The 12,079-nt window shown below is 46.3% G+C and overlaps 1 protein-coding gene and 1 pseudogene across 3 annotated transcripts in view; both read left to right on the forward strand.

Annotated features, from left to right (window-relative positions):
• xirp2a (xin actin binding repeat containing 2a) overlaps window positions 1-459 on the forward strand; it is a 39,891-nt gene extending 39,432 nt beyond the window's left edge. For both annotated transcript variants that reach the window (XM_084003967.1, XM_084003968.1), the window contains 2 exons: window positions 67-200; window positions 283-459. In XM_084003967.1, the coding sequence (XP_083860093.1) occupies window positions 67-161 (95 nt within the window). In that variant the 3' untranslated portion in view covers window positions 162-200; window positions 283-459. The remainder of the gene's footprint in view (window positions 1-66; window positions 201-282) is intronic.
• Window positions 460-3,329: 2,870 nt separating this feature from the next.
• LOC311009661 (beta-1,3-galactosyltransferase 1 pseudogene) overlaps window positions 3,330-12,079 on the forward strand; it is a 59,834-nt pseudogene continuing 51,084 nt past the window's right edge. Inside the window, exons 1-2 of the transcript XR_014599405.1 lie at window positions 3,330-3,347; window positions 11,476-11,555. The product of XR_014599405.1 is annotated as a beta-1,3-galactosyltransferase 1 pseudogene (transcript). The remainder of the gene's footprint in view (window positions 3,348-11,475; window positions 11,556-12,079) is intronic.

Consider the following 12,079-nt stretch of genomic DNA (forward strand, 5'->3'; position numbering starts at 1 on the left):
CTAGCGCCCCACTATCAGGTATTTAAATGACTTTCCAGGAAATTCAAAGTCCTCATTTCTTTGCAGAAAATTCGAGTTCCAGAGTCCGAACTGTGCAGGGGGTGTCGGAAGAGGGTCTACCCGATGGAGTCGCTGATCGCAGACAAGCAAAACTTCCATAAAAGCTGCTTCCGCTGTGAACACTGCAGCGGCAAACTAAGGTGAGGAGTTCTCCCGCGGCAAACGCTTTCTCCTGCTGCTGTCATCGCTGATTTAACCGCCTGGTTTCTCCCTTGTCAACAGTCTTGGTAACTACGCCTCTCTCCATGGACGAATGTACTGCAAGCCACACTTCACCCAACTGTTCAAATCCAAAGGGAATTACGACGAGGGCTTTGGACAGAAACCACACAAAGAACTCTGGAACAATAGGAACCAGGAGAATACAGCCGAAAAGACAAAAGTCAAATCGCCGTCGCCTGAAAAGAAAGTCATGGACGCCAGATTATCCACCGCTCAGAGCACGCTAATCACCCGCGACGACGACGTGAGGAAATCGGAGGATGAAAGCAAAAAAACCAAGATGTCTGTCGTGTGGCCGCCTCAGTCCGGCTCCCCGAAGAAATCCTTCGCGCTTGAGGAGGAGCTGAAGATGGTGAAGCCGTCGTGGCCCCCGAAGGAGGGCTCAGCCCAGGAACATGAACAACTAAATCAGCCCTCGTTAAAGGAGAGTGACCCCCCCGCCGCCAAAGTACGAAATGAGCCTCAGGATGATGACACGGTGCAAGAGAGAGAGTGTTTAGCAGAGAGCAGGAAGAAGCCGGAGTCGGAGGCCGCGGTCGCCGAGGAACCAGCGAGCGTCCCTCACACAGACGGTGGCTCGGAGGCACGAGCGGCGTCCGAAACGGCGTCTGGAGGGGAAGAGAAACCGCGGGTGGAGGAAGTGAAGGCGAACGGACGTGACGAGCAGACGGAGAGGGCGGCAGCAGGTGAGACGGAGCGCCAAGAGAAGACGGATGAAGGAAGTAACGGCGTGGACGAGAGCGAGGCGGTAAAGGTCACCGTGATAGATGAGGGGGCGGCGGCGGCGGCACAGGCGCTGAATGCAAACTCCAATAATAACAATAATTACAGCCAGACCCTCCTGGATCAGGGAAGCCGGTATATTGGGCCGAGCGAGGAGAAGAAAAATCAACCTTTCACAGAAGATTCCTCCCGAGACGACCAGCGGGAAGAATCCAAATGGATGCCGAGCGAAGTGCTGCAATTGGCACAGCGGGACGATGCCTTTGTGCCGGCGGGCGCCTCAGGCCGCCATTCAGATTCCCCCGGGGAGGCCGTCAGGAAGGAGGCGGAGATCGGCACGTCGAGCTTCCTCGAGGACATTTTCGCCGGCCTGAGCACCGGCGGCTCCGGCCTGCTGTGCGATTTCACATCCTTCGGTCAGGGGTCGCCGCTGGATGACCTTCTGGATTTGGGGACGGATGAAGCGGGAGACGCGAGGGCGGCGGTGAGCGGTGACAGCTTCGCCACGAACTACGCCGCTTCTCTGTGGGAAGAGGACGATGGCCTGACAGTGGAGGAGCAGATCAAGAAGAATAGATACTACGACGACGACGACGACCTTTGAACTCTTTCGGCCAATTCGGCTCATAATCACACACCCATGTCCATGGAGAGACGAACTGCTCTGACTGAATCCAGTGTTTTTTTGTATCATGATACTCGATATCTAGTTCCGTTTGATTGGATGCACCTGGCGTGCAGGGAAATGTGGAGTGGGCGTTTCTTTCTTTTATGCATATCTATATTTTCTGCTGGCTGTATTTTCAAAAATGTCGAGCGTTCATTTCAAGCTGTGTTTGGTGTTTGGATGAATGGCTCTCTTTTGTGTCGGAATAAAGGAGGTTTTTGTCATTTCTGTCATGTCTTCCAGTGGAAATAAAGCTTCATGAACACGGCGATATATGAGTTTTTAATCAGCCGCTGCATAGACAGTAATGGTACTTAGCTGTGTCCTCTCTGGGGCTGGTGAGTGTGATATATGACCTACCTAGATAACACAGTCCGGCTGAGATCTCTTTGGCGGGAGGCGTATTGATTTTCACTGATAGAGCTGGCCTGTTGTAGGAGTTACAGATTTTTCCATTAGTCGGCTTTTGTCACCTCCGACAGATTTCTTTTCTCCCCGCACCCTCTTCTCACGTCCAGCTTCAACACTCGGGTTAATTGGCTGCAATGAAAATCTACTGCAATGTTAATTACAAGAAAACTAGGGTGAGTAAAGTTATGGCTTGACGAATTCAGCGCGGGTCACGCCACGATGTGCTGACAACTCCTTTAAGTCGGGGAAGCACCGTTGCTGGTTCAATAATTCAGCATCCTCTCCAGAAATGCAGTTTGGCATCTTTTTAATTGGCTATTTTTCCCCCCCTGTAACGATTTCATCGACAATCCAAAGTAGGTGCAGTTTTGTACATTTTAATTGTTTAAGCCTCCCGCCAAAGATTTAGCACTAAACTGCCCATGTGCAGCTGTTGAAGAGGGTGTTCAGTTTTGCAATAAAAATGCAGATTTATCCATAAACCGACCAGAGGGTTCAGGAGGCCTGATATATAACTGAAAGGGACAGCTCATCCACAACATCTAAATATATATTTTACCCCATATGCACTGCAAATTATGCAAACGCATGCAAATATAAACATTTCTGCAAAAGACCCGGGAAGAAGCAAGGTGTTTGGCTTATGGAGTTATTGATGACGTCTACGATCTTGTCAGTGGTTTTGGAAAAGTAATTTTTGGCTTTTATATATATATATATATATATATATTCCTTATTTCTTTATTTTAATTAGTCAATCATCACATTGCTGTTAATTGCCATTGATCAACTAATCAATTTAATGACTAATTATTTCAGCGAGTGACTACAGCATAAAAACGTCAATTAAATCAATTAATTCAGATGGGTTGAAATAAAAAATGAGGATGATGCTCTTTAACTGTCCTCGTGGTCCAGTCGACCCCCCTTGCAGTGGTTTGTTTCCCCCCAGATGCCATCAGATCAGCCGGACGCGCCAAGCTGGTCGCTCCGCTGCTTGAAAGTCAACCGTTAAACAAAGCAGCATCATGCTCCTCGCTCCCGGCCGGGTCCGATTGGCTGACATCCCGCCCCGTCAGGCGGCCGCTGATTGGACGGCTCCTCTCCTCCGCCGGCTGCTCCCCCCCCCCCCCTCCCACACCCACCTCTCCCCGCGCGCGTGCGGCGCGAGGCGCCGAGCAGAGGAGGACGGAGCGCGGTGCGGAGCGGACGCTGCTCGGCTGGCTGGACAACTTATAACGACGGGACGCGGAGAACCGGACCGGTAGGTGCTCGGAAACGCTGCTGAATGTCGCGGTTATCCGGTGTGTGTCGAGCTGGACGCGGTCGAGCCACCGGGCGGTCGCTTCCGGCGGCGGACGTTTGATGTTCGTGGAAGTGAAATTGAGTTGCTAACTCGCGCGCGTGCTGTTTTTTTGTGTGAATTTGACCTTTTTTCATTGTGGCATAAACGTCAAAGGAGGCTTTTTATTTTTATTTTTTGAAAAAAAGGGACTTCAACTTGCTTTTGAGGGGTAACTTGAGCCCGTTTGAGTCCCGGTTAACGAGCGTTAACGAGCCGCCGCGAGCCTGGAGGCATTTACAGACCTTTTTTTGTTGTCGTTTTTACGCGCGTGCTGTCATTTGAATGTAAAGTTGTGTGCGCGCGCCAGAGAGAGAGAGAGAGAGAGAGAGAGAGAGAGGATAAATCCAGATGAGCGGCGTGCACGCGCCTCCTAATGCTGTGCACTTTACAGCCTAATATCAACTACAATGATTTATCCGGCTGCTAATCCACGTCACTTACATGAACTAGTCGCATCCATCAGCCCTCTGTTACGTTGCATGAAGGGATGAGTGTCATGCTGCTCATCCCCCACATATTCCACCACTAGGATCCACTGTGGCAGGCGGCTCAGTGGGATTTTACCTGGCAGTCCAGGGGTGAACAGTCTGCCTTAATCCCCTAAACATCTCTAAAGATTTATTTTGACACGGATCTCAAACGCATCACTGGACAGATCCTCCTTTCTTTTTTCTTTTTTTTGTTGCTCCTTGAAGTGCTTACATCAATAATTCTTCAGTGTTCTTGTCTGGCATGATGCTGGAAGAAGGGAGCCCATCTCTTTGGTGACACCGTGACTCACATCAGTGCTGCTGCATGACCAGATACAGTTATTGAGGCGGCGGATATAATGAGCCAATCATCCCCCGTGACGTGACATCCAGTGGTGTAATCTCAATTAGGCGCTGACATGACCCGCACACATGGATGCTTGCAGGTGATGAACTGGTTCTGTGTTTTTGACTCTTGATAGAAGTAGTTTTCTTTCGCCGAAGCTCCGTTTTAGTGGCTATTTCTAGAATCAAGGTTAACAGCGACGAAGTTCTTTGTCGCAGATGTTTCGCCTTTTAAAAAAGACGCCCAGGATAGGGATTGTGGTTCAGAGCCCTGCAGAAGTTCCTCCTTATGACTGGGGACGGGGACCAGGCCGGGTTTAAATGATCCTGTAAGATGGACACACATTTACGCTATTATCTTATGATTGTCTTATTCAAGATGATTTGTTTTTCAAAAGGATGCTCATATCTGTTGTCGTTAACTTGACTAATGAGTCACGTGACCGTCGACACTAAGGGAACGCGTTACGAGCGTCTGACGGGACACAATGTTTAAGTTTCAGACAGGACGCTGTGTTTGTTTGACCCGTCCTGCCCTCTGTGTGGATTATCTCTGGCTTTGTACTACCGTTGGATCCAAAATCACTCACTGTTTCACTACTCCAGAGGACTTAATAGAGGACTACGTAGAGGACTACACAGAGGACTACATAGATGACGAAAGGACTATGTAGAGGACTACATAGAGGACTACATAGAGGACTAAAGGACTATGTAGAGGACTGTAGAGAGCTATCATGTCAATGGCTGGAGTCTGTGGAGGACTAAAGAGAGCACTACATATGACTATTGGGGACGATGTAGAGGACTACTGTATATTTAAGACTACATAGAGGACTATATAGTGGACTAGTGTGTATATATAGAGGACTATGTAGAGGACTATGTAGAGGACTACTGTATATTTAAGACTACATAGAGGACTATATAGTGGACTATGTAGAGGACTATATAGAGGACTATGCAGGACTACAACGTGAGCTCGTCTGTAAAATGTGAAACCACTTCCAGAAGCTGCTCAGGTCATTTTCTCTGTTAGTTACGTCACTGCTGTCACACATGAAAACGTGTCTGGGGCTTTTATTGTGAAAGATAAGAACAAAAGGAGAGATAAACGCCGCCGTCGGCAACGTGGAGGCAATCAGCTTATATCCCCAAATGAATGAATAAATAGAGTTTGTGGACATTTGTGTTATGATGCTCTGCTCGCATTGAATGTATTATTTCCACGGATTCGTCTCAATCTCTGCTCTCTCGTTTTCTCGTGTAAGTTTCCCTTCAGAGCAATGCATGATGGTCTATAACGCACTTTAACATGGTGACCTCACTATGAGGGATTTTGGACAAACTTTTATTAATATTTTATTATTGTTTTGTAATGTGTTCTTGTAAAATGTATTATTATTATTAATCAATATGATCGGGATGATAACATAAATCACATTATTTTGGCCTGATTGGCCATTTTTATGCCGCCCCTAAAAATCTATTATCATGATGCTTATTTCTTTCTCTCCTATAGGAGTAAGTGACGATTAAAGGCATCAGCCGCCCTCTCTATAAATAGGCTGTTCACCATGCTGCGTTGTGGATTACATGGTATTGACTTCCTGTGAGAGGGAGGGAGCCCCTGGGTATGCAGCATCTAACGGGCTGGTTTTATCTCATTTAACCCGCGTGGAGGGCTTTTCTATGTGGAGGCATCCTGCCTGTCAGACTTACTGGGAGAACGTGACACACAGAATTGATCTTTTGAAATGTTCCACACTAAAGGAACGGAGCGCCCCCGGGGGCCAGCACCAGATTCTCTTAATTACATCACATCTTTGATTGGAATTGGATTTATGGTGGCGAAGACGCCGGATAAACCGCATGTGACAGTGATGAATGGCGTCTGTGGCGAGTTGGAAGGCGGCTTATTTACTTGCATTGATTGACCCAGACAATAATTTCAACTTATTTATTGTGACATATTAACAAGCTGTAGCGAGGGCGACTTTTAAGATGGCGTGGAAAAAGGCGACAGATGAATTTACTCAGCGAGTTGGAAGAACAGCAGAAATAATGTTGGCTGTCCACTTAATGAGCATGCCTATTCATTTATTCATAGAGGGAAGGGAAAAAATCAGAATCACCATTATTTTAGTCAATAATGAGATTATTTAACACAATTACTCATTGATTTTTGGAAACATGCATTTATTGATCTTTAAAAAAAAAATTGGATTATCTTGTTTTCATAATCGTTGGAAGCCAAAATCATAATTTCCATTAAAATTTGATTAATCAAGCAGCCCTAACAGAGGGTTTAATTTTGGATTTTCTTCCATGGTTGGCATCTCACCTTGATTTTTTAAGCTCCAACACCGACTAATCTCCCATCAAGCATTTTATCCCTCCTGTTCTAGCAGAGAGCAGCAGAAACCAACTTCCTCTTACTAGTAGCAGAGAAGATTGACGGGAGCCAATTAAGTTTAAAACGAGGCACTAATTGACTGTTTGGTCGCTGCAGCTGCTCACCTGTAACACCACTGTTACTGCTGACGGGGTCGGACTGATAAATGTGTTCACGTCACAAGAAATCCATTATCTTGATAACGGAGAGTCACCACAATCAACTGACTGTGTGTTTTTTATCACAATCCACAGTTAAATCTTACGTTGTGTGATTTCTATTCACCAGAAAACGTCGGAGCGGTCTGTAGGAACCACCGAAGAAGAGGAACCTCCTCTTCCCCCCACAGACAGGTAACAGACACTCATGTTTAATGACAAAAACTATTTTCTTGATGTCCCATGCCTCGTTCTGACATCCATCCATCAATCAATGTGCGAAGGACATTTAAGGTTTTAAGTCAGCGTCCGGCATTAAACCTCACTTCCTGGTTGTGAGGTAGCTGGAGAAATGTGCGATTCTGAGCTGTGAAGAAACCCGTCCTGTCAGTCTGTAAGCGGCTTAATGCGGATCTGTTAACAGCGGCATTAGGGATCATCAGTCTCATAGCAACACGTTGCCAGACACAAATTCTATCAGCTCTTTTATAATACACCAGCTTTCCGGGCCTCCATTATTGCAATTTGAAGAGCAATCGCAATTCTTCGCTCAAGGAAATGCATTAATGACCTTGAAGGTCTCCAGGGGGCGCTGGCGTCGTCGACCCTGACCTCGTCCTGAAGGCAGGGCAAACAGAACGAGCGCTTCCTCCGGGGTCAGTAAACCATCGCGTTATTGTGATTCATTCCCCCCCGTTTCCTGAATAATTAATGGCCAAATTGTTCAATTTAATGGCAACACGGGGAGGCGAAGCAACGAAGAGAACTGCCCAGTTGCCCGTTTTCATGCAGAATTAATGGTTTCGGCGTCCCACCTCATAATTTACAATGCATTAGATTTTACGACTGCCTGGCTTCGCTGTAATTACTGATAGGAGGAGGCTGTCATCTTTTATAAGGTGAGCTTTGCACCGCCGTGGCTGCAGGAGTCCTCGCTTTTATCCCAGGGCGTTTCACATTGATGTGCACTGGCTTTTCTGAGTCCCGCTCTCTCTCCGGCGAGAGGGCTGGGCGAGCTACACGGAGAGCCGTTTCATCTGGGAGTTGTGATCACGTCTGTGACTGCCGTCCAAACTTTATTGGATCATTTAATAATCTCGTTGGCTGGAGTTTAAGCCCCGGTTCGGCGTCTATCTGGGCAGGAACAGACGACGGATTGAAATCTGACAACACCGCGCCGAGTTTTTACCCACTGGTCACTCCAGCAACATGGAACATGGCAATGAACCGGCTGGTACTATATGTGGAAGGGGATCTGCTTTTGTTTTTAACAATTTTATTTGTATCGTTTGATTATTCGTCCTGTAAGAAAATGCGATGGATAAGATAATACATTTCTTACCTCCACTGCTAATATTAGACTCATTAGATTTGAGAGCAAACAGTTATAATAATGGCGTGTAAATAACATGTTATTATCCCTGTCCTTGCTTTTGTTTACAAAAATGACAAATGATGAGGAGTAACCAGCTGTTATTACCCATAATGATCAGCTATCAGATGCCTCTCACTGAGGACAAAAAGCCTGTGGAAAGTGGAGGGAGTGACCCCAAAATGACCAGGATGAGGCCCATTCTTTGTTCACACATTAGACCAGCAAACGCAACGTGGATTCTTGCGGGTCTTTTTGCCTCTCTGAAATAGTCGGACCCCCTGCAAACCCTGGTTGAACCGGCTTTGCTTTTGTCGTGAATACACCTTAAGGGGTGGAGGCAGGGGTGGAGGAGGCGATGCCGTTATCTCATACTCTGCCAGCTGTGGTTGCATGTCGGCCCCCGTCGCCTTCCCATTTCCACGCCGCCTCCACACTTGGCATGGGATGAGTGCAGAGAAGCTGGAGAACTCCAGTTCCCCCCTTGGTCAAGTAGATGATTGCAATTTCATTGGAGTGGTCAAATAGCAGGGTGGGGGGGGAGGGAACTATCAGTGACTCTGCAGGCTGTTTGGGAGGAAGCCTCGTTTGTGTTCGGACACGCTTTCCCCAGCCTTATCTCCTCCACCGCATGGATACCTTGTCACTCTGATTTGGAGGTTGCAAGTTTACACCGAGCCTATTTGGAAACCCCGTGGCTCATGAAACCCATTAAAAACCATCTGTTTCTCCAAATCCTCGGCTCCATCAAGAAAGGCTGCTTCTCTCAATTAGAGGAAAGCACTTTTTGGACGACGTGTCGGACAGACGCGTTTGCGCTTCCTCTGAAGGCAGATGCTAAGAGAAAGCAATATAATTTTTTCTTTTTAGTCTCTAATCCTCTTTGTAGAAGGCCGACACGGTCCCCGCCTGGCGTTGTGTGCGGGGGTGGAAGGGGACGAGGAGTCAAAGTCGTTTTCACTTCTTCAGCTAAATTAATTACATACAGAGTGCAGCTGAAAAAGCTTGCATTTTTATTCTCCAGCCTGCATGTGCTCCATTTTGCAGCGCTTTTGGCGTCATTCGGTTGGCGATATTAATATCTGGCTCTATGCACGGTTGGTTTCAATCAGCGTATGCTCTCAACGAGCACACATTCCTCGGCGGACCCCACTAACCCTTCTGAGTAGTCGTGCGCTTGACTCCGAGGCCTAATTATAGTGTGTGCACTATTATGTGTGCACAAACATCATACAGAACATCATGAAGTCTTACACCAACTCCATGCAGCTCCAATTATTTCAGGTGTGAAACGCTCGAGAGCGTTTTTTATCCTTTGAGGCCCGTATGCAAATTTGACATTTGCTTCTCAAAATTCTTGCCAGCGAATTGATTTCGAGGGCTGACGGATCTAACGCGGAGCGATCTCATCCCAGTTGGTCTTGTTAACGGCCTCCACTTACAGCTGTAAGGCGAAAAAAAAATCTACTTCTGTGAGACTGACAGGCCCGGATAATAGAGTTTTGGCGCTGACCTTCTGGGCCGAGCATGCGGTACAGAGAGTCGAGGTTGATCTCGGTCTGCTGCTGTTACTGGGGTGATATGTGTGAGTGGAGGCATGCACACGTTTTTTAATGCAATTTTCGAGGCCAAGAACCATAATTTCCAGCTAACATTTCTTTTTTTTAATGTGCAATATGAATATTCTGAGCATTTCATACACCCCTCATATGCACGTCAAGCATACAGGACATGGTGTCCATCATGGAAGTCCCAGATCCACCAGGAAACCAGACGTCTGGGTTTATAACATCGCCCAGAGGTGCTCGGTGGATTTCACCAAGCTGGACTCACTGTAACAAGGAAAAAGTGCTGAGTCATGCTTTGTCAGGTCTGTCTGCAGGAAGACAAGATGCAAACTTTTAAAACGCTTGTTTTCTGAATGGAGTCTGGTTGGTGGGTGCTAGGCACTCCAAATAAGGTCATCTAGACATAAACACGGTCTGGTCTCTGGACTAATGTGAGCTACTATCTAGACCTCTGGGGGACCACAGGCAGTCTCTGGTTCCTCCACATAGTCTGGTCTCTGGACTAATGTGAATATTTGCTGGTTTTCAGACAGCGATCAAATATATTTGGGTTTTTTTGGTCGTTTGGATAAAAAAAAAAATCCACTGCATTGCATTCTGGGAACCATGACAACCATTTCTCACCATTTCTTTTAGCACACAATGATTAATGGGAAAATAATCTACCTGAGTAGATAAGCGTTCTTTTCACGTAGACAACAAAGGCTCAGGCGGTTGGAACTTTGACAATGAAAAACAATATCGGGAGTATATATGTGAGCAAGGGTGCTCGACTCATTTTTCTTTCTTCTTTATTGCACCAGACATAGTTTATCTGTGTGTGTGTGTGTGTGTGTGTGTGTGTGTTTGTGTGTGTGTGTGTGTGTGTGTGTGTGTGTGTGTGAAACCCCAACACAGTTCTTCCCCTTGAGCACCCAAGGAGACATGGCATAGAGGCAAAACACATTTGAGGTTTGTTTGGTATAATCTTTTCTTGGAGCGTGTTTATTCTCAGGCATTCAGGGCAACAGTTTTTTTTTATATTTTTTTGTTGTTGTTTGGTTATATTTGTACTCCAGGCAGGCAGCACACATTTATCATCCCAGAAAAAGCCTGTGAATATGCGGCGTATTGACTTGAACGCTGTGCGTTGCTCCGCATTAGCCGCCGCGTTTTGACGGCAAACATGAACGCGATGATCTGAAAATGATAAATGACTCGTCCGCCGCTCGGGCTCTTTAAGATCCTTTTATCTGCTTAGATTACTTCAGGAACGTCTGTCTTTTCTGGTTGCCTTCCCGGGAAGGAGAAACTAATGTAACAGGGCCGGGGTTAATGTGTGTTCTGGTGAGATGCACAATGTGTCTTCTCTAATATGAGAAGCGCATGCATTTTTCACAATGTGGTTGATTACATTCTCCGGATGATTTTTCATATTTAATCAGCTGGAGGCGTTATGGGTTTTCCTTACATGAGTGTGCCCATTAATATTCAGTGGATCCACATTGCAGACATGCATTTACGCTGGTTGCACTCGTTATCTTGTGGGCTTGAGTGTTTGTAACCGAGGGCTGCGTCATTATGGCCAAGATGATAATCACGCTTATTTTGATCAATATTTAGGTCACGCCGATTCATCAGGATTATTCATTTTGATGAAATCCAAACAAGACTGGTCCTCGTCCACAGTGCCTCTTCTAACAGCAAACTGACATTTTTAAAATGTAATTTTTAAACATCTGAACCCGTCATTTTGACAGACTGGAGACCCTGGAGCGTGTCTGACCACCGCGGTGCAGAAGGACTGCTTGCTGTGGGATCTCCTCCCGTTCAGAGTCTGGTAAGTCCTGCATCCAGACTACATGAGAACCTGTCTGAGTATGAAAAACAATGATGCTAACTGCTTCGCGTGTGTAGCTCTCCATGCACTTATGGATGCATCATCTTTAAGCCGGTAGGCTTTATTTATATTATTCATAGTCATCCTTTCTAAAATGCTCAACGACGGACAGCTAGCGGACCGGGATTGCTCAATATGACAAAAAGTGTATTGTATTTAAATAAGCTCCATCTCATCATGAATGAAAACAATGACAGGTAAATAATACAGCAAGTCTAAGGCAATAACCAGCGGGTGATGTCACTAAATATGTTTGATATGCAGCCGATTTTTCAGAAATTGCGATTAATATTGGATTAATCGTGCAGCCCTCACATTCTGTGTTTGTAGGGATTATTGCGGAGCCTCTGGTCTAACTAGTATTGTCATCCTTAATTGATACCTAGTCAATGATTCATCTCCAGCTAACACCCATTTAATCCCATGGAACGATAACGAGGAGGATAAATGCACCTGAAAGCAAC

This window comes from Eutrigla gurnardus (genome assembly GCF_963514095.1).
Source record: "Eutrigla gurnardus genome assembly, chromosome: 24".
NCBI classification, from domain to species: domain Eukaryota; kingdom Metazoa; phylum Chordata; class Actinopteri; order Perciformes; family Triglidae; genus Eutrigla; species Eutrigla gurnardus.